Here is a 26,332-nt window from a genome sequence, read left to right on the forward strand (position 1 = left end):
CACATTGACTTTATTGTGCTCTTATAAAGAGTAAATGAACTAAGGTAAAGCCCTTAGCATAATGAAGTGTGTGTAGAAAGTCTCCATGACATCAGAGCTGCTGTTATTATTGTCATCGTTTTTACCATCATTAGCATCAACTCTTTTTTTTTTTTTTTGATACTTTAAGTTCTAGGGTACATGTGCCATGTTGGTGTGCTGCACCCATTAACTCATCATTTACATTAGGTATATCTCCTAATGCTATCCCTCCCCCTCCTCCCACCCCATGACAGGTGCCGGTATGTGATGTTCCCCACCCTGTGTCCAAGTGTTCTCATTGTTCAATTCCCACCTATGAGAGAACATGCGGTGTTTGGTTTTCTGTCCTTGCAATAGTTTGCTCAGAACAGTGGTTTCCAGCTTCATCCATGTCCCTACAAAGGACATGAACTCATCCTTTTTATGGCTGCATAGTATTCTTTGGTGTAGATGTGCCACATTTTCTTAATGCAGTCTATCATTGATGGAGATTTGGGTTGGTTCCAAGTCTTTGCTATTGTGAGTAGTGCTGCAATAAACATTCATGTGCATGTATCTTTATAGCAGCATTATTTATAATCCTTTGGGTATATATCCAGCAATGGGATGGCTGGGTCAAATGGTATTTCTAGTTCTAGATCCTTGAGGAATCGCTACACTGTCTTTCACAATGGTTGAACTAGTTTACAGTCCCACCAACGGTGTAATAGTGTTCCTATTTCTCCACATCCTCTCCAGCACCTGTTGTTTCCTGACTCTTTAATGATCACCATTCTAACTGGTGTGAGATGGTATCTCATTGTGGTTTTGATTTGCATTTCTCTGATGGCCGGTGATGATGAGCATTTTTTCATGTGTCCGTTGGCTGCATAAATGTCTTCTTTTGAGAAGTGTCTGTTCATACCCTTCGCCCACTTTTTGATGGGGTGGTTTGATTTTTTCTTGTAAATTTGTTGAAGTTCCTTGTAGATTCTGGATATTAGCACTTTGTCAGATGGGTAGATTGTAAAAATTTTCTCCCATTCTGTAGATGGCCTGTTCACTCTGATGGTAGTTTCTTTTGCTGTGCAGAAGCTCTTTAGTTTAATTAGATCCCATTTATCAATTTTGGCTTTTATTGCCATTGCTTTTGGTGTTTTAGTCATGAAGTCCTTGCCCATGCCTATGTCCTGAATAGTATTGCCTACATTTTCTTCTAGGGCTTTTATGGTTTTAGGTCTAACATTTAAGTTTTTAATCTATCTTGAATTAATTTTTGTATAAGGTGTAAGGAAGGGATCCAGTTTCAGCTTTCCACACATGGCTAGCCAGTTTTCCCAGCACCATTTATTAAATAGGGAATCCTTTCCCCATTTCTTGTTTTTGTCTGGTTTGTCAAAGATCAGATGGTTGTAAATGTGTGATATTATTTCGGAGGGCTCTGTTCTGTTCCATTGGTCTATATCTCTGTTTTGGTACCAGTACCATGCTGTTTTGGTTACTGTAGCCTTGTAGTACAGTTTGAAGTCAGGTAGCGTGATGCCTCCAGCTTTGTTTTTTTGGCTTAGGATTATCTTGGCAATGTGGGCTCTTTTTTGATTCCATGTGAACTTTAAGGTAGTTTTTTCCAATTCTGTGAAGAAACTCATTGGTAACTTGATAGGGATGGCATTGAATCTATAAATTACCTTGGGCAGTATGGCCATTTTCACAATATTGATTCTTCCTATCCATGAGCATGGAATGTTCTTCTATTTGCTTGTGTCCTCTTTTATTTCGTTCAGCAGTGGTTTGTACTTCTTGAAGAGATCCTTCATACCCCTTATAAGTTGGATTCCTAGGTATTTAGCATCAACTCTTGGAAAAGAAGAAAAGCTGTTGTCTGAAAGCAAAAATAAAAGTATGCACCAAGGCTAGGTGTGGTGGCTCACACCTGTAATCCCAGCAGGTGTTATTTACTTTTTTGGGTTATTTACTTTTTTGAGACGGAGTCTCGCTCTGTTGCCCAGGCTAGAGTGTAGTGGGGTGATCTCAGCTCACTGCAACCTCCGCCTCTTAGGTTCAAGCAGTTCTCCTGCCTCAGCCTCCTGAGCAGCTGGGATTACAGACATGAGGCACCACACCCGGCTGATCCCAGCACTTTGGGAGGCTGAGGCGGGCGAATCACCTGAGGCCAGGAGTTCAAGACCAGCATGGCCAACATGGCAAAACCCCATCCCTACTAGAAATACAAAAAATTAGCTTGGCATAGTGGCACATGCCTATAATCCCAGCTGCTCGGAAGGCTGAGGCACGAGAATCACTTGAACTCAGGAGGTGGAGGTTGTAGTGAGCTGAGATCATGCCATTGCACTCCAGCCTGGGCAACAGAGTAAGACTGTCTCAAATAATAATAATAATAATAATAAATTTTTAGACCGGGCGCAGTGGCTCACGCCTGTAATCCCAGCACTTTGGGAGGCCGAGACGGGCGGATCACGAGGTCAGGAGATCAAGACCAGCCTGGCTAACAGGGTGAAACCCCGTCTCTACCAAAAAAATACAAAAAACTAGCCGGGTGAGGTGGCGAGCGCCTGTAGTCCCAGCTACTCGGGAGGCTGAGGCAGGAGAATGGCGTAGACCCGGGAGGCGGAGCTTGCAGTGAGCTGAGATCTGGCCACTGCACTCCAGCCTGGGCGACAGAGCGAGACTCCATATCAAAAAAATAATAATAATAATAATAAATTTTTAAAAAGAAAAAAAAAGGAATCCAATAAATCAGGAGGTTTGATCCAAATTACAAACACACAACATGGAGTGTTTATTTTTTATGAATCCGTGTATAGAATTTCCAGTCAATTCTGATCACTGAAAGGTGAGAATGGCCCCAGGGTCCCAGCCTAAGCCCCCTACGTTAGTTTGCTAGGACTGCTATAAAGTACCATCGACCTCGTGGCTTACACAACAAACGTGTTTCTCTCAGTTCGGGAAGGCACAACCCTGAAATCAAGGTGTGGGCAGGGCTGGTTTCTCTGCAGGCCTCTCTCCTGGCTTGCAGACAGCGGTCTCCTCACTGAGTCCTGGCTGGTCTCTGCTCTGCGTGTCCGTGTTTCCTCTTCTTCTAAGGACATCTGTCTTCAGCCTCATTGTAACCTCATCACCTCTTTAAAGGCTGTATCTCCCAGTACAGTCGCATTCTGAAGTACTGGGGGACAGACCTTCAGTATATGAGTAGGGGGCAAAGTTCAGCCCAAAACACCCCCTAATGGGCCCAAAGAGGGAATGAACAATGATCATGTAGCCTTGGTTCAGGGGCCACTGTGAAGTCTGAGGAATAGACAGCTCATGCCCTCGGGTGCCATGAGGAAGTCTCTGCACAGGCCTGGTTGTGAGTACTCGTGGCCACGCTGAGAACATTGACTTGCTCATCCTGGAGGTGGGAGTAGGTGGAGGAGTCGGTGCCACTGACTTCCTGCCAGGCTCCCATCCCATCTTTTGGCCCACCTGGGACAGTGCCGTAAACCTCTCCTTGTCCCAACCAAAGCTGACTGTCACCCTCTCTCGTTCTAGGTCGGACTATGATGACTGGAGACCGTCTCTGGCCAGTTTGCTTCAACCCATTCCATTCCCCAAAGAGTAAGTCCCATGCGCATCCCCGGAGCCCTCCCACCCGTGAGGCAAACCTCAGTTGTCCACCAAGGCCTTAGTGGGGGACCAGTCATGTTATGGGGAAGCCGAGTCACAGTGGGAAGACCCTGGAGACGTCGGTCCTAGCTCAGCCATGTTGTCAGCTGTGGGACCCCTGGGGAGGCACACCTCCCCTCCTCAGAAAAATGGAGACCTCAGGAGAACAGGGACGTTGTAGGAGCTGTCTGACTGCATTGTCACAAGGATTCATGAGCTAAGAATGCAAACAGAGCCCTCCCCACGGCGCCTGGCAGGCCGCGCAGTTAGCATTTTTTATTATGCACCAGATGGGAACCGTAATACCTGCCGCTCCTCTTCCAAGGGGGATAGTAAGAATCAAAAGATAATGCACGTGGAGTTGCTCACTGTGCCGTACTGAGATGCTGGAAGCACTCTGACTACGCCCGTTACAATGCTCAGCTCAGGCTCCGCAGCAAACCTGGCCAGAGACAGACCCTCTGCCTCTCCCTTGCCGGCCCCTAGCACCGTATTGAAGTGATCACTGGAAACCAGAGAGAACGCTTTCTGGTGGATAATGGCCTGAAGAGAAGGCTTTGTCAGAATAACCAGGCCCTGAAATGCCTCCAGGTCTCTTTCGAGAGGTTGGAGGGAGCCAGCCTCGGGAGGCGGCTGGGGTTCTCCAAGGAGCTGATTACTGAGCGTGTTTATGAAACGCTGCCTCTGTAAGGGCACATTACACGCGGTAATTGCCCCATTTGCTGGCTTGGCCAGTCCCCGAGGGTCCCAGGACTTGAGACCAGAGAAATCCAACTCCTAAGAGGCACTCAGTCTCCGCAGAGTCGTGACGTCTTTGGCCCCAGCCCCTGTCCCCATAGGCCTGGGCGCTCTTGGCTGTGGCAGCTGGCTTAGAAGAATGGTCCCTGATGGCCACTGATGTGTGCAGTAATGAGTGCCACCTGCCTTAATTGTGGAACAATTAATGAACACACCTGGGTCCCTGGAGCCCACATGCACCCACACGTGCTCAGGCAGCAGCTTAGCCCCTCTTGTTCACAGGTGTGGGCCTAGGGAAGTTTTGGGAATGGGGGGCCCAGTCTGTTCCCGCTGCTATGATCTGTCACCTCCTCAAAGAAGGCCTTTGTTTTGGAGCTTTGAGTGGGGACAAAATATTGGCATTTCCTACTCAAATTCCTCTTCATTCTTTGAATCAGACGTAAAGTCTAGACGTCCCCAGAGGTTAATCTTGGGAACATTGTGCTGTTTCCGACGCTTCTGCTAACTGCCGTGTTTTCCCCTGTTTTTATTACAGAGCTCTCGCACACGAGAAGTTCACCAAGTAAGTTTCTGGGCACCGCCCTCATTCCATTCTGGCACGCACGGCCTCCGTCCTGAGGTCTTCCCTCCGTGGCACGTGCATTCTGGGAGGCAGTGGTGGCTTCTCTTGGCATCCCTGATCCACCGGCTTGGATCCAGCAGCTTGCCCAGCTCCCTGGCCCATTCCTGCTTGACACCATCCCCTCCCCTTCCCACACCTCCCACTCAGTCCCAGACCCCGGCAGTAACTCTGGCCGCCTCATCTGTTCCAGGGAACTGAAATACGTGATTCAGAGGTTCGCCGAAGACCCCCGGCAAGAGGTGAGGCCTTTCTTTCTGCGTCTCAGGCCCACTGTCTCGGGACAGCAGGATGCACGAGGGCCCCTCAGAGGCCTTCCGAAGCTCTGGTGGGGCCTCCTTGTCAGCGACAGGCATTCGGAACAACTTTCAGAGACCCATTGCCTGTGCGGAAACACAGCCCCGCCTGGTGCAGAGCCCAGCCTGTGATGTCAGTGTTTTACTGTAAACGCCGGCTCACCAGGGGTGGTTTTCCACTGGCTGGTGGTTTCTCCCCACAGCCGAGGCCTTGATTTCGGGTTGGGCTGGCATGGCAGCTCCCAGCCAGCTCTGAGGCAGCATTTTGGTCCTGTCTGGTTCTGCTATTATGTGAATCATTGGGAAGAGCAAGGAATCGGAGCTGGGATCAGAGCTGGGTTTTTATTTCCTGGTCGTGGTGGCCAAGGGCTTCCCTGAAGGGCTGCTGTGTCCCTCACCAAAGCTGGCCTTCCGGGGAGAGGGCAGCCTTCTGCCTTCTGCCCCCAAGCCTGTGCACATGGGCAGGGACCTAGATGGGCAAGGAAGCCAGCCCGTAGCCCTGGGCCTGCATCACCTGATAGTAGTAGCAGCAGCAGCAGCTGTCCTTTATGAGGTGCTATACCCCGGGTCAGATACGTTCCTTTTCTCATCCTCACAGCGTCCCTATGAGTGTCTTCTATAGTATTGCCAGTGTTGCACGGCTTGTTCACGACTGAGGCAGGATTGGAGCCTGGTGCTGATAACCAGCTCACTGCGCTGTGTGCTGTGCCCTGAGATGCTCACAGCCTGCTTCTGTGTGCATGAGTTCTGGTGTGGTAGGGACCTGACTCCCAGTTGAGGACAGACCTAGACTCGTGCTCCCAGCAGAACGGGGGGGGGGGAAGGACAGGCAGAGGACAGAGGGCGTTATTCTCCGTGGAGCCCTCCCCAGGAGGCTTCCTGGAGAAGGTGGTAGTGAACTGATTGGACTTAGCTAAATGGATCAAACTGGACCTTAGTCTGGAGGGTGGAAAATGGTGTTTGAGAGGAATCTGAGGACACATAGACCCCAAGGTCTTGTCGTGTCCAACCATGGTGGGTCTCTCTGACTCAGAACCCGCAGTTTATCAGGCTGTAATTCCAGAAGTTCTAGATAACTGTTCTCAAACTATATTACCTGAGTAGCTTGTTCAAAAGGCAGACCCCCCCGCCCGCCCCTACATTCCTTCCTGGTTCCAGCTCATGGGGCCTGGGTGGAGCCAAGCATATGCATTTTGACGCATTTTGAACAAGCATCCCAAGTGGTTCTAAGGGACTGGTCTCCAGGCCACACTGAAAAACCTAGTTCTGGAGGGGTCTTGAAGAATCTAGTTCCAGAACACCCCAATTCTAAACACCCATTTCCCCAAGGGATCCTCAGGCGTGGAGGGAAAAAGGAGAAATGGTGGATATGGTGCTTTTAAATGTCAGGGACCAGTGAGTGTCTCCATTCTTCTTCTAAAACTTAAGTCATTCCTTGCCACCTGTGAAGACAGCATCTCAGAATTCTCCTGGGAACTGAGCCTTTATTCAAACCCAGACTTTGACGTTTGGAGAACAAAAGTGGTACCAGCTGCTTCTCGGAGTAGAGAGGCAGGGCCAGCTGCTGGGAGGGTAATTTTCAAACTCGGGTAGCGTGCATGAGGCCCCAAGTGACCTGCAGGTCTGGAAGGAGCCAGCTCCCCTGGCCAAAGTCCCACACCCAGGCCCTTGTTCTCCTGTTTGCCTCTTTCTTTTCTCTGCTGATTCTGTCTCCCTTTTCCTCCTCACTCTTCTTTCTGCCTTCCCTCCTACCTTCACACCTTCCTAAATGAAGCCAAAGTTGTTTCCTTTAAAATTATTTGCTGTGTGTGTTGAATAGCATCTTATACTCCTAAGTCCTTATTGCTTTGAAGTCAGTAAGTAAACCCTTGATATTCTTACAGCTCAGAGGGAAAAATAAAAGCCACTGCCTTTGTTTTCTGTGTGCTCATGTGTGGGTTGTGATCAGTTTAGTATCTGTGGGTAACTGATTCTTGGCAGCAAATTGTCCTTTCCTAAAGGAAATAATGAGGAACTTCTCTCAGCTTTCTTCCGAGGACGGGAGGAGGTGGGGAAAAGTCCTTTGTGTTTTGTGCGCACTCTCGCTCTCATGCTCTCTCTCCCTCACTCTCGCCGCTTTTCCCCCTCTCCCTCCTTCCCTCTCTCTCTGTGTAATCACAGCAGGGGCCAGAGTGGTTGTGGAATTCCTCTCATACGCTCACACATGTGTGCTCACATGCACAAGCAGGCCCATCCACACAGACACACAGCTCTGGGAAGGAATGTGAGAGCTCTGCTTTTGGCACTGAAACCGCCCCCAGCCATGGACAGAGATCCTTCAGTGGAGAGGGACAAAGACTCAGGGAAGGAAGTGGGGATGAGACCTAACGAGAGAGGGTGGCAGAGTCCCCAAGAAGAGGGGAGAGAGAGAGAGCTTAGCAGGGCAGATACCTGGAGGGGAGGATGGTGCCCACACAAGTCCAGAAAGGGAAGAAGGCAGACACCCAAGAGGGAGAGTCGGTGCTGGGGGCAGCAGACCCGCAGACAGATAGCAGGGAGAGGTTTCTAGCGAGAGGGCAGAGAGCACGGGAGAGGAGTTAGAAACACAGAGAGAGGGGGACAGAGAACCGGACAGAGGACGGAGACCCAGAAGATGGCCCCGTCCAGAGGAAGGCATAGCAGAAGGGAAAAGGCGCAGGAGAAGGGGAAAGGGGGCTGACTGTGGGCGGTTGCTCTGGACATTTCTGCCTGGTGCAGCCGCAGGCCCGCTTCATTCAGATCAGCCTGTCAAGCCAGGGCCTGCCCTCCCTCCTGTGCAACTGCCAGCCAGTAGCCAGAATCCCCCAGGGTGTGGGGCCACGGTGTTCCCCAAAAGACCTTTCATGGCATTTGGTGGAAGGCTGGGGGTTGCTGGAGGAAACAAGCGGGTTTCTTGACTGCGGGACTTGCCCGAGCCTTTCCCATTCGTGTGTGCAGATCGCGGTCGCCCTCGTCACCAGGGCTGCGTGCAGCTCACACTTGTGTCTTCCCCTGTCTGGCAGGTCCACTCATGCCTGCTGAGTGTGCGGGCCGGCAAAGATGGCTGGTTCCAGCTCTACAGCCCCGGAGGAGTGGCCTGTGACGATGACGGGGAGCTGTTCGCCAGCATGGTATGCAGTGAGACCCCAGTGGGGCGACTTCCAGGGGGCCCTGGGCTTGCCATGCCTGACTAGTAAAACAGCTGCGCCCATCACCTGGACCCAGCCCTGGAGTTTCCAGGCTTACACAGTGCTGGTCATGAAGGTGGTGGTGGTGGCTGTGACCGTCACTTACTCATTTCTTATCTGAGGCTCCAAGCCAAGCACTTGGCATCCCAGTTGCACTCCGTCTCTCACAGCTCAGTGAGAAGAGGACACATGTCGTTGCCCCATTTTATACCCAAGGCAGCTAAAGCCTGGGGCGTTACTGCCTAAGGTCACACAGTTCATTGTCATGGTTATGTTCCTACAAGGGATTGAGTGCCCAGTAGGACCAGGGATTCTGGAAAGCACTGCAGGTCCACCAGCTTGTTTAATCCTTACAAGGAGGTGTCCCAGTCAGGGTGATTGTCCCCACCATCATGTGCGGTCTGAGGTCACCAAACCAACAGCTGAATCCGTGATGACTTTCTTTGTGCCCGGCATTGTATCCATCACTTCATGTGCACTATCCTTTTTAATCGGTACAACATCCTTGTTGCTGAATTACATCTCTGTTGAAACAGAGGCCCAGAGAGGTTCGGTGGCGTGCCTGGGGTCACACAGGCCTTCTGTTTCCAAGCCCTTCCTTGGCCAGGTCCACATGCTTTCAGGAGTAAAGGGCCAGACTCTTCCTCCCCCAGGGCAGATGCTGCACCCTAGTGGCCAGCAACCTCACTGACTCCACTTGCTGAGAAAACCAGCTCCATTTACTGGTCACTGGTGCTCCCACACTTGGGCTGGTAATTTGCCTCTGCCAGCTTCAGCCGCTCGTCCAGGAGCATCGCATTGACCCATCGCGGTTACCATAGCGATTGCATGCAACAGGAGATGCAGGGCGCCCAGTGGGCCGGCACAGTCGCTGCTCAGAAATGACGCCAGTGGTGATTCTCGTCTCTGCTGGGTGGCTGGTTTGGCTCTCCGTACTGAACTTAGCAAAGATGTTTGTGCAGTGATGACAAATTGAGGCGCTACCCCTGGAAGCTTCTTGAAAGGGGCTTATTTTTAGGCCCTTTGCCTCATGCACTCCCTCTCCACTCCTTGCCTGCCACCCCAGGCCTCTCAGGGCCCTGTGCATCTAGGAATGTGACTACCACTGCCAGCCTGCACCACCTCTCTTGTGCTCTCGGTCACCTCTCGGGTTCTCCGCTGATGTCACAGCTTCACCATAGCAACGCTCCGCAGCCCCACCCCCACCCTACAGTGTGGGGATTCGGTGCAAGAAGGCTCAGGGAGCTGGCGGCTTCCCAGCCCGAGAGGTTGCATTGGTATGCCAGAGCTGTTCATGATGGAGCGGAAAAAATACACACAAGGAAGGAAGCAGGCAGCCGCTGGATGGAAGTGTGTTGTTGCCATGGAGACGCATGGCTTGGAAGCCGGCCCCTCGATGAGGCTGCTTTCTCCACCGCCAAGGGCATTTGCCATTGTGTGAAGTTGGAGGAAAGCCAGTGGGATGTCCAGGCCTCCCCCAAGCCCTGGTGGCCGGGGACCCCTCCCCTTGGGCCCCCATCACCCATGCATCAGAAAAAAAGACCGCCCAACATATAACCCGGGAGGGAGCAGGATGTGCCAATTCTTGGATTCCTGGGGCAGGCAGTCTCCCAAAACACCGTTCCGAGCTCACAGCGGGCTTGGCAGAGGTGTCTGGGCTTCATCACGTCCCCTACCCCGAGATGTACACCCCCCTTGCAAAGCCTGCCTAGAAGTTTCTGCCCGGTTCCAGCAGTGCCAGGAATTCAAAGGATCGACTGTCAGCAGACTCCCAAGGGGAGCAGGGAAGGGGGCCTTTTTGGTTTTGGCAGTAAAATACACGTAATGTAAAAGTTAGCATCTGTAAGCACACTGTTCGGTGACATTAAAGACATTCCCGTTGTTACGCAACCATCACCACCGTTCATCTCCAGAACGTTCTTATCTTCCGAAACTGAAACTCAGCATCCATTACACACTCACTCCCCCTTCCTCTCGTCCTCGGTCCCTGGCAGCCACTTTTCCTTTCTGTCTCCGAATTTCCCTATCCAGGCACCTCATGTAAGTGGAGTCGGAGTCATCCTTCTGCTTAAAACTTCAACGTAATCAGTGTTTAAAACATCAGAACTTTTATAATGGCAGGAGATTACATATTTAGAGACTCTGTTACACATACTTAAAAAACGCAAGGGCCGGGCACAGTGGCTCACGCCTATAATCCCAGCACTTTGGGAAGCAAAGGCGGGCGGATCACTTGAAATCAGGAATTCAAGACCAGCCTGGCCAACATGGTGAACCCCATCTCTACTACAAATACAAATAAATTAGCCAGGCATGGTGGTGCATGCCTGTAACCCTAGCTACTAGGAAGGCTGTGGTGGGAGGATTGCTTGAACTCAAGAAGCAGAGGTTGCAGTGAGCCAAGATTGCACCACTGCATTCCAGCCTGGACAATAGAGCGAGGAAAAAATAAAAATAGCAAGGGCTACATTTGTTTCAATCAATAGACTTTAAATTGCACTCTAGTCAGCTTTTACTGCGTTTAGTATTATAAATTTATACAAAAGATACCCTTGCTGAGATGGGGCTTGCAGTTAAATCAGGTCCTACTAAAAACCGTAAAAGGCAAAAGACAGAATGAAAAGAGGTATCGTGAACGTGACTTTCGCGACTGGCTTATTCCACTCAGCGTAGCGTCCTCAGGGTTCATCTGGGTTAGACCGTGTGCGGGGGAAGGATCTCTTGCCTCCCCCGGGGGCCTGGTGATCCTAGAACACTGGCCATTCGGACAGCGTGTAGGCAGGTCTGTTCAGTGACTCTTGGGCTCACTTCCTGCCGGCATGCTGGAGGCTGGCACTGGGTGTCTCTGTCCCTTCACCTGGGCCTTCTTGCCTCACAGGTGCACATCCTCATGGGCTCCTGTTACAAGACCAAAAAATTCCTGCTCTCCCTGGCGGAAAACAAGCTGGGTCCCTGCATGCTCCTGGCACTGAGGGGGAACCAGACCATGGTGGAGGTAAGGAGCTGGTCGGGGTCTCTAGCGGGATGGCTGGCTCCCCGTCCCTTGTCCTTGCTGATAGAGCATCTGCTGGGAGCCAGGAGCTGCTGCAGGCATGGGGGGCAGTGGGCGAGGCACGGGGGGCAGTGGGCGAGGCATGCAGTCCCGGCCGCCCTGAGCTTAGCGGGAGCCTCGAGCCTTCATCACACAGTATATTTGTTTCTGGTGTGATCCAGCTGATCCATGGATCGGTGGTTGGGGTTGCTTCTGTTCTGCTCATCTATTGCTGTGTAACAAACCACCCCTAAGTGAGGGCTTTAAAACAAGATCGCTCATTTATTTCGCACATGGGCATTGGGGTGCCTGGGCACAGCTACGCACTTCTCACTTGGGGCCTCATTAGTCGGATGGGGCCAGGTTGGATGAGCCCCAAGGCTTCTTGCATTGGCCTGAGAGGCCTCAGACACTGAGGGTTTTGCGGGGTGGGGCTTCTCAGCCACACTCTCCACCTCATGGCGTCCGGGTAGTCTGCCCACCTGCCTAGAACACACACACCCAGCCCTGCAGGCCACCCCTCACCTGCTGCTGCTCCTCTCTCTCCCTGCATGCTCCAAAGTCCCCAGAAGCCTGGGACTCCCAGAGCGACTGTCCCAAGGGAACCAAGGCAGAAGCCTTATCACTTTTTAACTTAGCCTCCCTTGGAAGGCAGGCGGCATCACTTCTGCCACATCCTACTGCTGGCAGTGAGTCACTGTGGCCGGCCCTCAGTCAAAGGCGTGGGAGCTAGACTTCACCCTCAGTGGGAAGAGCATCGAAGAGTTGGCAGGCGGGGCAAAGCCATGGGAGCTCCCATGGAAATGAGAGTTGGGGGAGATGTGAGCCCTGGGGAAGAGGCAGCGGGAAGGTGGGAGCTGAGCAGGCTGTGGGGACAGCCCGGGCTGAGGTCCTGCACCAGGGAGGGCCAGGGTGGCTGGAACACAGGGAACCAAGGGGCAAGAGGTCTGGGATGTGGGTGGATGTGCATGAAGAGCCTTCTGGGTACCCAGAGGTGCTGGGAAGGAGTTTGGATTTAGTCTAGGCTGTCCTGTGACAGGGATTCGGAGGCCATGGGGGAGGGTTGAGCAGGGAGACAGGAGACAGACAAGAGGTGCTGTGAAAAGCTTGGGCTGAGTGACCGTTCCTTGGCGAGTGAGAAGTGCTAGGAGAATTGAGCACCATGGCATGCACCTGTAGTTCTAGCAACTCAGGAGGCTGAGGTAGGGGGATCGCTTGAGCCCAGGGGGGTGAAACTAGCCTGGGCGACATAGTAAGACCTCATCTCAAAAATAAACAAATAAATAAAAATAAGTCATTGGAAAGGGAATGTCAGAGGCAGGGCTGTCAGGCATGTTGACTCCCAGGCAGGTGAGCCACATGTACAGTCACGAGGCCGTCTCTGGAGCTGTGTGTGGTAGATGGGCCCAGGGCTGCGAGCCGTTCTATGAGCTTGAACACCTGCTTTGTGACAGCCACTGGGGAAGAAACTGGGGGGAGAGAGAGGTGTGGCTTTCCACCAGTGCTTAGGGGCCTGCAGACATCCTCAGGGGCCTGCTCCGTGTCCAGACACAACACGGTAAGCAGACGCCTGGGAGACTCCCATGTCCTTTGACGTTTGAACCCGGAGAACCTCAGTGCGTGGGCACTGGTGCTACCATTGCACAGGCAGGAAGTTGGGCAGGTGATTTGCCCAACCTCACACAGCCAGGGCTTCGGAGAGGGGAGAGTGGGGTTGCTGGTTTTCAAAACAAGACCCTTGGGATGCACAGAGTGTGCTTAGCTGGGGTGGCAGGCCGGGTCCATAATGCACCACTGTGGTTCTGGGCAGATCCTGTGTTTGATGCTGGAATACAACATCATTGACAACAACGACACCCAACTGCAGATCATCTCAACCCTGGAGAGCACAGACGTGGGGAAGCGCATGTATGAGCAGCTGTGCGACCGGCAGCGGGAGTTGAAGGAGCTGGTGAGTCCCCGGCTGCTCCGGACCACTCCCCTGCCCAGCAGGCCAGGGCGGGTTCCAGGGGAGCTAGTACTTGGACCTGAGTGGACCTCAGTCTCATTGAATTCTTCTCCAAACCCAAGAAATTGGTATTACCACCTGCCACTTTTCAGGTAATCAAAGAGAGGCCTAGAGAGGCAAAGCAATGCCCAGAGTCACGTAGCTCGTTGGAGCCTGGCCAGGACAGTGCCCACCCTCCCTCCTCCATGTCCCTTAGACCCTTCCACTTAAGTGCATGGGGGCCCAACTTCCAAATGCCAGCACCCACACCTCTTTGCTGAAGGACTTTGTATGTCCACGTGCGTGTACTCACATGTGTGCACAGAAGGACAGAAGGGGCAGGAAATCGATGCCTTCTAATCTGCTGGAGCAGCCGTCAACCAGTGCCTCTTGGGAGAGTGTGTATAAATACCCCAGCTCCCTTCAGTGAGATATGTTTCACCCATTCCGTGAGATACGTTTGAGACATGGCTTCTCCACCATTTCTTAGAGTACCCTGGTGGGATGTGGTGCCAGTACCCATCTATCCAGTGATAGCTAGATTGATAACACCCCTTCCATTATGGGCAGCCACAGTGTCACTTCCCCACTCTTCTACTGGTGTTTCTTGGGGTCACCTTCTAATAAACCACCGGTGCTCAAACCCCATCTCTGGCTTTGCCCCTGAGACCAAGACCACCATGTTGCCTTGTACAACCGAGAAAATAATGATGGCTCCATGAGTGCTGTTAACAGGGGTGGAAGTCCAGGATGGAAACCTGGGGAAAAGAATGGTTGTAACCAGCCTGGTTTCTGTTGCAGCAAAGGAAAGGCGGGCCCACCAGGCTAACACTGCCCTCCAAGTCGACAGTGAGTTGGTTTGGTTCTCTTTGGGGCTGGATGGAGAGAGTGGGTTGGTCCTCTCTGTTGGGGAGTGGCAGGTGGTGTCTGCAGCTGAGATGGGAGGTGATGGAGGGCGAGGCACAAGGACCCCCTAGTACTTAACACGCCAGCTCTTCCAGGAGGTAGCTTAGAGGAAGAGATACGAAAACCAAAAATAAAGTTAAAATGTGATACAGATCGTTGGTGATAATGGTGTTGATATCCAGTTATTAATAATACTGGGAATAATAGCAGATATACCTTGAGCATTTGTGTGCCAGATGCTATTCTATTAGTTCATTTTATCCTCACAGCAACCCTTGGAGGCTTGTGTATCTTACCATTCGCATTTTGCAAGGTCTTTAAGGATCTTATTTCCTTCTATTCTGATGCCCGCATTGTATTTGATACATGGCTGCTACTTCCTGGACCAAAAGGGCTGCTCAGGCTCCAGCCATCTTGTTTCCATTCCAGCCAGCAGGAAGGAGGACATACCCCTTCCTCTTAAGAAACTTCTTGGAAGTTCTACTTGACATGTCTACTTACATCCATTTTCTGGATTTAGTGTGTGGGGCCACACTTAGTGGCAAGGGAGGCTGGAAATCAGCCTTCATTCCGGGCAGCCACATGGCCACTAACACTCAAGGATGGAGGGGAGTCTCAGGAACCTCCGAGTCCAGTGCTTAGGCATGCGCTGATGTCTTCAGGCGTTAGAGTTGAGTGTGGCCTCGGTGTTTGCATGAGCTGCTGCCTGGGAGTGAGACAACCAGCCACATACCCTGATGCACACAGACAGACACACACAGAGACACACGGACACACCCACACACACAGGCATGCACAGACACACACAGGTACAGACACACACATATACAGACACACATGCGGACACACACAGATATCCACACATACAGGCACACACACAAAGACACACACGCACAGACGCCTGTGGGAGGATCGTGGCCTCGGAACACCCCGCTGGTGACTCAGGGTGTGAGTCACAGCACTGGAGGCTTTCTCCTCCGCCTGGCAGCTGTCATCCATGGGATGTGTGGCAGCCCCTCCCTCTCTGACCACCCCCTTGGCCCATCCCACCAAGCCGTGCCCCCACCTCGGCTCCTGGGATTTGCCGCCCCCCAGGAACAGCTCTCTGTAGGGCGAGGGAGAGGAGGAGGATAGGGGATAGGAGGGCCCAGGGTCTCAGGAGATCCCAGCAGGTCCCTCAGGCCTCTCCCGCATCTGCTTGCAGGACGCTGACTTGGCTCGTTTGCTGAGCTCTGGCTCCTTCGGAAACCTGGAGAACCTCAGTTTGGCCTTCACCAATGTAACCAGTGCCTGCGCCGAGCACCTCATCAAACTGCCTTCGCTCAAGCAGCTGAACCTGTGGTCCACTCAGGTACATCCTCCCACCCTGCTCCAGGCCCTCCACACCTCCTCCACCTCTACACCCTCCTCCCTGTTCTCCTGTACCATCTTCCTTTCCCCTCACCTCCTCCTTGCCCCCTCATCCTCTTCCCTGCCCCCTCATCCTCTTCCCTGCCCCCTCACCCTCCTCCCTGCCTTCCACGCTCCTCCCTGCCCCCACCCTCCTCCCTGCCCCTTCTCCCTCCTCCCTGCCCCCTCACCCTCCTCCCTGCCCCTTCACCTTCCTCCCTACTCCCCACCCTCCTTCCTGCTCCCCTCACCTTCCTTCCCGTTCCCCTCACCCTCCTCCCTACCCCCTCACCCTCCTCCCTGCCCCCTCACCTTCCTCCCTGCCCCATCACTCTCCTCCCTGCCCCCTCACCCTCCTCCCTGCCCCCTCACCCTCCTCCCTGTCCCCTCACCCTCCTCCCTGCCCCCATCATTATCCTTCCTGCCCCCTCACCCTCCTCCCTGCCCACCACCCTCCTCCCTGCCCCCCACCCTCCTCCCTGCACCCCCGCCTTCCTCCCTGCCCCACCGCCCTCCTCCCTGCCCCCCCACCCTACTCCCTGCCCCCTCGCCCTCCTCCCTGCCCCCTCGCCTTTCTCCCTGCCCCCCTCACCCTCCTCCCTGCCCCCTCGCCCTCCTCCCTGCCCCCTCGCCCTCCTCCCTGCCCCCTCGCCCTCCTCCCTACCCCCTTGCCTTTCTCCCTGCCCCCCTCACCCTCCTCCCTGCCCCCCACCCTCCTTCCTAACTCGTTCACCCTCCTCCCTGCCCCCTCACCCGCCTCCCTGCCTACACCCCAGGCATCGCTTACCACATGACCCCTTCCTCAAGCTCAGCACCCAATCCCTGAGGCTAGAGGAGGTTGAGGACCTCATGAAGCCCTGAGGCCCATTTCCCAGTTGGAAATACTGTGCCCAGTTCCGAGTCCTGAGGTTCTGAGAGGTGGAGCTGAGACGTGAGCCGGGCTTCACTGGCCTGCCCGGGGCTGCGCGGGAGGTTTCTGGGTCTTTTTGTTATAGTAACACCAGTGGCTGCTGAGTCCCAGCTCAGTGTCAGCTGCACCGCTCAGTACTCTGCACAGAGCAGATGAAGGGGCCTTCACTGCACGCCTGTGAAGTGCAGGTTCTGCCCTCACCCTCGTTTTCCAGAAGAGAAACTGGGGACAGTCCCTGCAGCCTGCCCCTGGCCCAGCCCTATCCTTCCACTGTCCACCCAGCAGGAGAAAGCCGCCTAGGCAGCATCTCGAAGCTAGGAAAGGACAAGTTCGAAGCCCTCCTTCGTGGAGGCAAAACTGACTCCCAGGGGCTCTGGCCTGGTTCCACTCCCAACAGCAGAAGCTGGATTCTAACCCGGGTCAGAGAGGCGTGGAATTGTTTAGGAGAAGCGAGCGCAGCCCAGACCCCAGGGCTTGGTGGGCCATGGGCCTCAGCGCAAGGCTCTGTCCCCATCCCTGTCCTCCACCTCTGCCCCAGCCTCTGAGTCACTTCCCCAGAGGTGGCCAGGAGAGGGCTGAGAGTTTCTGTGCCCTACAGTTTGGAGACGCCGGCCTGCGGCTCCTGTCGGAACACCTCACCATGCTCCAGGTGCTGAACCTGTGCGAGACCCCGGTCACAGACGCTGGCCTGCTGGCCCTGAGCTGTGAGTGCCTCGGGGGCAACTGGGGGGTGAGGGGCTGCTTTATTCATTCCTTCTTTGCTTCAACCAAACTGGCCAAGAGCTGACTTTGCACCGTGCACAGATAGAGAAATTTATTCATTCACAAACATGTGTTCACTGCACACCTGCTATGGACCAGGCACCATTCCAAGGGCCAGGAACAACACAGAGAAAAATATCCCTGACCTCAGGGAGCTTATATTCTAGAGGCAATAGAAAAAATGAATAAGGCCAGCCCATGCCCTCCTGACACTCGCAGTCCACTGAGGGGTGAAGTTCAAGGATGGGGCTGTAGTATGTTGCCACTGTGGTCCCCCGACCAGTGGCGGCAGCGTCTTCTGGGGGCTGGTCAGAAATGTCCATTCCCAAGCCCACTTCGGACCTCCTGACTCAGACAGCGCACGGTAAGCAGATGTCTGGGAGACTCCCGGGCCCGTTGACATTTGAGAAGCCCTGTCATAATAGAAGGAGCCACAGAATTCTCAAGGAACCTAGAAAGGCCAATTCCTGTGTCCCAACCCCAACTGACTGAACTACCCTCAGGGACGTTGAGCCCCGGCTTCTGTATTTGACCGGCTTTCCCTATTCCAGGCCCACTGCTTTAAACGAGAAGACCCGTGGCTCAGTGGGAAGAGTCAGAGAAGGCTTCCGGGGGAGGTGCTGTTGAGTCTGGGTGTGAAGACAGATTTGTGGGAGTTGGCCAAGGGGGAGGCACCCTGGGCAGGGCCATGACTCCTACGGGGTCATTGGCAAATTCTGGATGGCTTGGGAGGAGGTGGGGGCAGGTGACTGGGTCAATGGAAGCAGAGAGGCAACGCTCAGCCAGTTTGGCTGCAAATGCACATGGACTGCTTCCACTGGCATTCCCCGGGGGGCGCGGTCCTCATGAACAGTGCGGATTCCTGGTCCCCGCTGCAGCCCTGCTCAGCATCTCTGGGAGTGGGTGGAGGGGTCTGCTCTCCTTGTGACTCCTACACAAAGCAGAGGTTGAGGCTTGCTTTCAAGAAGCAGCACCCGAGTCAGTGACGATGGCGGGGAGCATCCGGGGTTCCCTTAGCGGGGAGATCTTGGGCCTGGTCTGGGGTGTGGCAGGCAAGCTCTGGGGACATCAGGTCCAGGCAGTGGGGGGACACAACAGAGGGACCAGAAGGGAAGGGAGACTCAGCGGATGGGAAGAGAACGAAGGCTCTGTTCAAACCAGCACATGCCTGAAACAGACTTTCAGTGTCTAGTAGGCCACCTGTCCTGGCTGTGCCTGCGAAACCTTCCTCCCCAGCCCCATCTCCTAAACAGGGGGCCTGGCACCTACGTTCAGCTCCTCCAGCTTGGCCATCCCATACCGGCATACCTTTGGGGCCTCACTCTCCTAACAACTGTATCTGTCTCTCGTACAGCCATGAAGAGTCTCTGCAGTTTAAACATGAACAGCACCAAGCTCTCAGCTGACACCTACGAAGATCTGAAGGTAATTCCATCCTTCCTCCCCTCTCTCCTCCCCTCCTTTCTCCAGCCGGCATCTGGATGCTGGTGCATCTGCTGCCCAGAGCTCATTCTCCAGTAAAAGACGATGACACCGCAGATCAATACATAAATAAAGGCAGGTCAAAAGGAGTAACAAAGAGGAAGCAGCAGGGAAGTCATTGGAAATAGGAGGGCCTGTGTGGCCTGGGGTGATCAGGGATGGTCCCTTTGATGAAGAGGCCACAGGAGCTGAGACCCAAAAGGTAAGAAGCCAGAAATACAAAGGGCGAGAGGAAGAGCAAGTGTCAAGGTCCTGAGACAGAAGAGATTGGCAAGGCCTGGCTTTGTAGCAAATGTAGCCAGGAACTGAGAGAGGGAATGGGCTGGGGCCGGATGAAAATGCCCTCACAGGTCACAGCAGAGCAGTGAGTCACGCTTTTCAAAGCGTGCTCTGGGTGTTAGGAAATAAATATTTTGAGAGGGAGCAGGAGTAGAAGCAGGGAGGGCTGAGCAGGGTGGGTGCCTCACACCACTGAGGGCTGCACTGCACCAGCACTAGGCCAGCAAGTGAAATCAGGGAAAGAAAAAGGATCAGAGGGTAGAAGACAGGGGCGTTTTAAGAAATGCACTTGCACGTCTTGGGAAGGTTGGAGGAGCCAGGCCTTCAGTCGCCTCCTGTCATCCTGTCACCCCATCCTCCTGGGGCTGTACCAGCTGCCCCAGAAGGAGCAGGCGGGACCGGCAGAGGGCCAGCATCCTGGGAGAGAAGGGCTGGGCTCAAAGGTGAGAAGGCACAGATGGCGCCCATGAGCCATGCTGGCACCTCCGTGCCCTGGAAGCCACTTAGAGGGAATCCCCCGGCAGCCCTTGGCTGGGGCCCATCTCCTACAACCAGGCCTCCTGCCGCCAGGGCGTGCTCACTGGGGCATCCTCCAGATGCTTCTGGAGCCTCTGCTGTGTACCAGGCCCATGTCAGGGTCAGGGACACCAAGGTGTGGCTGCCACAGTCCCTGCCCGGGGGATAGTCCTTCCTGGCAGGCACAGGCAAGCTCAGCAAACCAAGGTGGGCACAGGGCCTGGTGGGGCCAGGAGGGACAGTCAGCAGAGAGTGAGGTCCAAGAGAGGATGTATGGGACGCAGCAGGTGGCAGGGGCACAGCCAGCAGATCACTCACCCCAGCGTTTAGACCTCAGCACTCAGGGTGGCATCTGCAGACCAGTGCCCTTGGCACCACTTGGGGGCCAACAGAAATGCAGGATCCAGGCCACCCCAGGTAACCCCACCCTGGGGGATCCCTGTGCACACTCATGTTTGAGAAATGCTGCCTGGATTATCTTGAGTTCAGAGTGCTGAAAGTCAGACGCTACTGAGAACAAGCTGAAAAGAGGACATGGGGAGTGCAGGAAAGGCCACTCGGGAAGAAAAATCACTTTCAGTCGATTTTTTCATTTTCACACATTTGAGAGAGACATGGTGCCAACTTGATGCTGCCAGCCTGTGACCAGCCTCCCTGTGGAGGGGACTCGAGCAAACAGCAGCTGCTTATCCTTTGGAGGAGGAGCCTACACTCAGTGCCAGGCAGGCCACGCCCCACTGTTCACTGCCCAGTCTGGCCAGACCTTCCCATTTTTCAAGAGAACCTTGAAACCTAGATTCTTCTGCGAAGTCTCCTAATTTTGAAGGGCTGGCTTAGTACGCTTTATAGTACTGCAGGTGGCTGCAGGTCCCCACCTGTGACCTCTGCCTGGGCAGTGGGGAGCCATTGAGGGTTGTTGAGCACAGGAGAGCAGCAGTGAGGAATTGCATGTGCGTGTGTGTACATGTGTGCGTGTTCATGCATACATATGTGTACATGCATCCAAAAAGTATGCTGGCCAGTGTACAGGAAAGTTGGGAGGGAGGAAGTAAAGGCGTGAGGCCAGTTAGGAGGCAGCTACCTCTCTGTAGAGTGGAGGCTTGTTAAGAAAAAAAGCCAACTGTTTATAGAAGAAGAGTGGAAGTCTGAGTAGCAGAAACAGAAAGCAGAAAACAATGGAGAGACGCAGCAGGTGGAATCGTAGAGTCTAGCAACGCATCCAGCGAAGGGGAAGCCCCAAGTGGGAAGAATCTAAGCCAAACCCCGGGTACCTGGGACTTACTGGGATCCGCATCACTCACCCTGTCCATTTTCTGATAACGATGAGAATATCACTAACCGTAAAAATAAGAAGTTTCCTTTCATAGGGCTTATAACGGTGCCCTGGGCTTTCTGCATTTGCTATTTAACCCCTAGCCCTATCCTTTGAGCCAGGGACTAGAATCAGATTGGCCCACACAGGAAGAAACTGAGGCTCCAAGAGGCTGGGTTATCTGCCCACGGTCATACAGCAGCAAGTGGCAGGGCCTGGGTTCAAACCCCAGTGCTTCCACTTGCAAAGACAGAGACCGAAGCCTCTCTGAGGTGGGGGCATGGGAGCCCCACTGCCTGGTTCCTCTGGGGCCAGGGCACATCCCACCTGTTCTGTTGTCTGCCTAAGGCCACCCAACCCTCCAAGAGCCCAGGGAGCCCACAGCACCAAGGTGGGGAGAGGGTGGCAGGGACCCCCAGCCGGCAGTGTGGGTGGAGTCAGGCACTGTCAGCTTCTGCAAGGGAATGGCCTGCATGTGACAAGGACCCTTATTGCTACCCCCAGGCCAAGCTTCCCAATTTGAAGGAAGTGGACGTCCGCTACACTGAAGCCTGGTGAAGCTCCCAGCTCGAACAGGAAGACATTTGCAACCGCGACAAAACAACTCTTGACTAAGCCGCAGAGCAGCCGGTCCTGGGGTCCTACCCTGGTGCCCTGGCTGTGAGATAGATGGGGAGTCTTTCTGGGGGCGGAGGGGGGAGGGGGTGGGGAGGGGGTCCACAAGCACGCCCAGCCCCCACCGAATTCTTTTAGCTTCGTAATTGGAACCTTTGACCTGATCTAAAGTGGACTTTGTAGCAACAAGAGGAGCATCAGCGGGTCGGGGAGGGGGTTGGGGGTGGGCTGGGGGGTGGGGGACCCTTTGTGGATTTTCTTTGCCTTTGTGTTTGATGCTGTCGTGTGGGAAAAGTCAACTCTGATGCCACCGTTGCGGGCCGGACGAAGGATGCTTTCTTCCTAGAGGCTCCGAGCTGAGCTGCGAACTCGCCCCCCGCCCTTGGGACAAGAAGACCCAGTCACATCACTGCACCCGTCCTGTGTCCTCACCATTGCTATGCAAAGTGATTCTTGTTGTACATAAGATTTAAATAATGCACCTATTTAAGACATGTTGACAAATTGCGGGTCTGGGACCCGCCTCTTATTTATGAAGTCTTCGACGGTCCCCCCGCCCCGCCCCGCCCCGCCCCGGCGTGTAGTACTGTAGAAACCAGTCAGCTGTCGGGTTAGTGGTAGTAGTATTGTTATTTTTTTAAAGGAAACAAACAGACAACAAAAAGAGAAAAAAAGAACCTCCTTGGAACAATTAATTGTTTTTTCGTGATGGATTCTCTATGCTAATGCTCTCTCGTCTGTCTGTCTGTCTGCCCACCTCCCCCACCCACCACTGTGCGTTTCTGATTTCCACATGTCTCCAGCTCCCTTGCAAGGTGGGGCTCAGGCTGGAGGAGGAGGAAGGATTGAGATCCTCTTGCTCCTCTAAGGCCCAAGCTCTTTCGGCACCTTTTAGACTTGAACGGGAGGCTGCTCATCCGCCCTCTCCAGTCCACCCCGGTGAAAGAGCTGTTCCCCACCCCCAGGGAGCTCCTGTCCCTGTCAGCCTTTGCTGTCCCCTGTCCCCAACGGAGACTCTGTCACCCATGGGCTCCCCCTGCCATCGTGTGCTTCACGTGGCCCCATGCATGCCCGCCTCTCTGCATGGTCTCTTGGGAAAAGAGATACGTTGCCTCCGCCAGCCCGACTGCCCTCCCCACCCACCTTCCACATGTGACCACTGCAATGTGGACGCTCCTTCTGTCCCCACCTGTTCCGAAGACAAACCAACCTCCGTTTCTTTTATAAACAGTCGGCTTTTTCTTAACAAGCCCTCACTGTACAGAACAGCCCGTTGATGGTTTATTTGGGGTCCCCCTCTCCCCCCAGCCCTTTTTTCTGTTGGTTTAGCACAAATACTTCCCTCCTCCGGCACCTCCAAACCTACCCCACAGTCAGTGTACTTGTTTTATATATATTTAATCTTATTCAATGGAAACCATGCTTTTGTCGTTTTATACTTTGCTAGGTAGACTTTATTACCCCCCGACGATGCCCTCATTTTTTTAAAAAAGGAAAAAAAAAGAAATTGGGTTCCAGTCTTAATTCATTTTCCGTGCCAGGTTTTATTTCGTGTGTGTGTGAGTGTGTTCCGTTTTGTGTTTTGTTTTTTGTTGTTGTTTTTAGTTGTTTGGTTTTCTTTTTTTTCTCCCCGCGCCCCTCCAGTCCCATACTTCACAGCACTCTGGTGCAGGAAGAAGCAGAAGAAAAAAATAAAAAGAAAAAAAAAAAGAAGAAACAAGACATGCCACCTTTCCCCTCGCACTGTTGCTTTTCCTGATGGTTAATACTACTGTCACGTAGCTGTGTACAAAGAGATGTGAAATACTTTCAGGCAAAAATAAACTGTAAGTGACTCATCAACGTCTGGCCTTTGTGTGTGGTGTCTCGGCGCCCAGGGGGAGAAGGTCCAAGGAGGGGGTGAAGCCCAGGTGGGAAGTCCGAGGCTCCAACAGTACTGAGACGCCCTCACTTTCATCTGCACGCACTTCCTGAGGACCAGGGCTCGGCACCCTGGCTGCTGTTGGCTACTGGGGCCAGAGCCATCTTTGTTGCAGGGAGCTGTTGTGTTTGTTGCCAGACATTGAACAGCATCCTTGGCTTCTATCCAACAGTAGCACCCCTTCCCCATTTATGACAACCAGAGTGTCTCCAGATGTTGCCACATGTCCCATGGAGAACAGTTCGCTCCCCAGCTGAGACTCCACGTCATAGACCAAGGTCAATGCTGCTGTTCAGCAGGGCCTTACAAAAGCTCTGGCCCGGAGCTACTCCACGGAATGTGCCCTCCATCCACCTGGGGGGTCTTGTGGAAATGCAGATACTGATGCCACAGCTCTAGGTGGGGCCTGGGAATCTGCATTCCTGACGAGCTTCCAGGTGATGCTGTGCTGCTGGTCAGTGCCAGGTTCCTAGGCCCACACTTCAGCTGCCTACTCCCCCTAGATGTCTCCAGAGGCAATCTTGACAAGTCCGAAAAGAAATGTTTTATCTTGGCCGGGTGCGGCGGTTCACGCCTGTACTCCCAATACTCTGGGAGGCCGAGGCGGGCGGATCACAAGGTCAAGAAATCAAGACCATCCTGGCCAACATGGTGAAACCCTGTCTCTACTAAAAATACAAACATTAGCGGGACGCGGTGGCGCGTGCCTGTAGTCCCAGCTATTCGGGAGGCTGAGGCAGGAGAATCGCTTAAAACAGGGAGGCGGAGATAACAGTGAGCCGAGATTGCGCCACTACACTCCAGTCTGGCAACAGAGCAAGACTCCCGTCTCAAAAACAAAAAAAGAAAGAAAAAATGCTTTGTTTTCACCCCTCTTCCTAAACCTGTCACCCTCCAGGGTCCCCCAGCTCAGCAGGGGTGTCCTTGTCCTCAGCCCAGGCATGTCTTGTCCCCACATGCTGACAGAAATCCAGGATGTCCATGATCCAGCCCTCTGCCTCTCCACTGTGGGCCTGGCCCGAAACCATCTCTCCAGAGACTCTGGCTGGAGCTGCCTCTGCCAGCCTCCACCCTGTCCTTCCCACACCATCCAGCTCCCTCTGCTACCTGCCCCGCCTGTCCACACCTCTCTGTGCCCTGGTGGCCTCCTTCTAGAGGCCTCTGCCAAGTCTTTTTAAGAAAGGTGAGAAGGCCGGGCGCAGTGGCTCATACCTATAATCCCAGCACTTTGGGAGGCCGAGGCGGGTGGATCACCTGAGGTCAGGAGTTCGAGACCAGCCTGGCCAATATAGTGAAACCCCATCTCTCCTAAAAACACAAAAATTAGCCAGGTATAATGACCCACACCTGTAATCCCAGCTATTCATGAGGCTGAGGCATGAGAATCACTTGAACCTGGGAGGTGGATGTTGCAGTGAGCCGAGATCTCGCCATTGCACTCCAGCCTGGGCGACAGAGTGAGACTCCGTCTCAAAAGAAAAAAAAGGGTGAGAGTGTCCGTCACTCAGCAGTGCCTTCCTCGGGTCACCCAGGGAACACAGGCACTATGGAAAACGACAGGAGGGCTCTTGACTGCGGGGGTGATAGGCAGGCCTCACCAAGGACATCAAATGAACAGTCCAAAAAGCCCTTGGCTCCCTGAGATCCCATCCTCGGACCAGATGACCAGCTACTGGTATAGACATGTGCATGCGTGAGCCAGACACTTCAGCCTGCTCCATCTTGCCCTCTCTACTGGCGTAGGGCCTGGCGTTCATTGCTCTAAATGTTCATTGCTCTAAGGGTTGGGGAAAGGTGCAGCCGGGGGCCACACTCAGCCCTCCTCCCTGCTCTGCCTGGCGGCAGCTGAGCTCCTCTGCCCACTGGGTGAGGCTAGAAAATGCAGGCTCAGCTGGTAATCCCAGCACTTTGGGAGGCCGAGGCGGACGGATCACGAGGTCAGGAGATCGAGACCATCCTGGCTAACACGGTGAAACCCCGTCTCTACTAAAAATACAAAAAATTAGCCGGGCGTGCTGGTGCGCGCCTGTAGTCCCAGCTACTTGGAGGCTGAGGCAGGAGAATGGCGTGAACCCGGGAGGCGGAGCTTGCAGTGAGCTGAGATCCGGCCACTGCACTCCAGCCTGGGCGACAGAGCAAGACTCCGTCTCAAAGTCTCAAAAAAAAAAGGGAGAGAATGCAGGCTCCCTGCTGGAAGAAGTAGGGGGTGTCTTCCCTGGCATCCCAGCCGCTGTGCCTGTTGTTGGCAGGAGTTGCCTCCCTCCGTGGGTTGCCCACCAGGATTCCAGCTCTCGAACTAATGCAGCTCCCTGTTTCACCCCTTCAGCCTTAGCCTGGGAACTGCCCCTTGCTGGTTCCTGGGTGCCTCAGCGTCCCTAACCCTGCCTGCACCTCTGCGATGCTCACACCTGGCCTGTGCCTCCTCCCAGCTGCACTGAGTTACACCGTGTACTCCCCTCGCCCTTCAACCCAGGAGTGGTAAGAGCTCCCCTCGGTTACTGGTTCCTGGGTGCCTGGGTGCCTCTGCATCCCTTGTTAATTACCTAGCCTGGAGCCCCACCCACCCTTCATAGCTAGCACTTCCTTCCTTTTCTCCATAATTCTCTTCTCTCTGAGGGGTCCTCTGCGAGGACCTACCTCAATGACCGTCCCCCACCTCCAAGCAAAACCAGCAACTGTTGGTGCCAGCCCCAGATGGGCCCAGTGAGAGTCCAACAGAAA

At 53.9% G+C, this 26,332-nt stretch overlaps 1 protein-coding gene across 10 annotated transcripts in view; it reads left to right on the plus strand.

Moving 5' to 3' along the window:
* CMIP (c-Maf inducing protein) overlaps positions 1-23,532 on the plus strand; it is a 266,083-nt gene extending 242,551 nt beyond the window's left edge. For 8 of the 10 annotated variants that reach the window (XM_015126693.3, XM_077986958.1, XM_077986960.1 and 5 more), the window contains 11 exons: positions 3,550-3,615; positions 4,937-4,963; positions 5,214-5,262; positions 8,337-8,444; positions 11,380-11,496; positions 13,343-13,483; positions 14,321-14,368; positions 15,630-15,776; positions 17,323-17,428; positions 18,841-18,911; positions 21,580-23,532. In XM_015126693.3, the coding sequence (XP_014982179.1) occupies positions 3,550-3,615; positions 4,937-4,963; positions 5,214-5,262; positions 8,337-8,444; positions 11,380-11,496; positions 13,343-13,483; positions 14,321-14,368; positions 15,630-15,776; positions 17,323-17,428; positions 18,841-18,911; positions 21,580-21,633 (934 nt within the window). In that variant the 3' untranslated portion in view covers positions 21,634-23,532. Of the gene's footprint in view, positions 1-3,549; positions 3,616-4,936; positions 4,964-5,186; positions 5,263-8,336; positions 8,445-11,379; positions 11,497-13,342; positions 13,484-14,320; positions 14,369-15,629; positions 15,777-17,322; positions 17,429-18,840; positions 18,912-21,579 lie in introns of all 10 variants that reach the window. The other 2 variants (XM_077986955.1, XM_077986957.1) reach the window with 1 other exon arrangement.
* The last annotated feature ends 2,800 nt before the right edge of the window (positions 23,533-26,332 follow it).

Source organism: Macaca mulatta, chromosome 20 (assembly GCF_049350105.2).
Source record: "Macaca mulatta isolate MMU2019108-1 chromosome 20, T2T-MMU8v2.0, whole genome shotgun sequence".
Lineage (NCBI taxonomy): Eukaryota > Metazoa > Chordata > Mammalia > Primates > Cercopithecidae > Macaca > Macaca mulatta.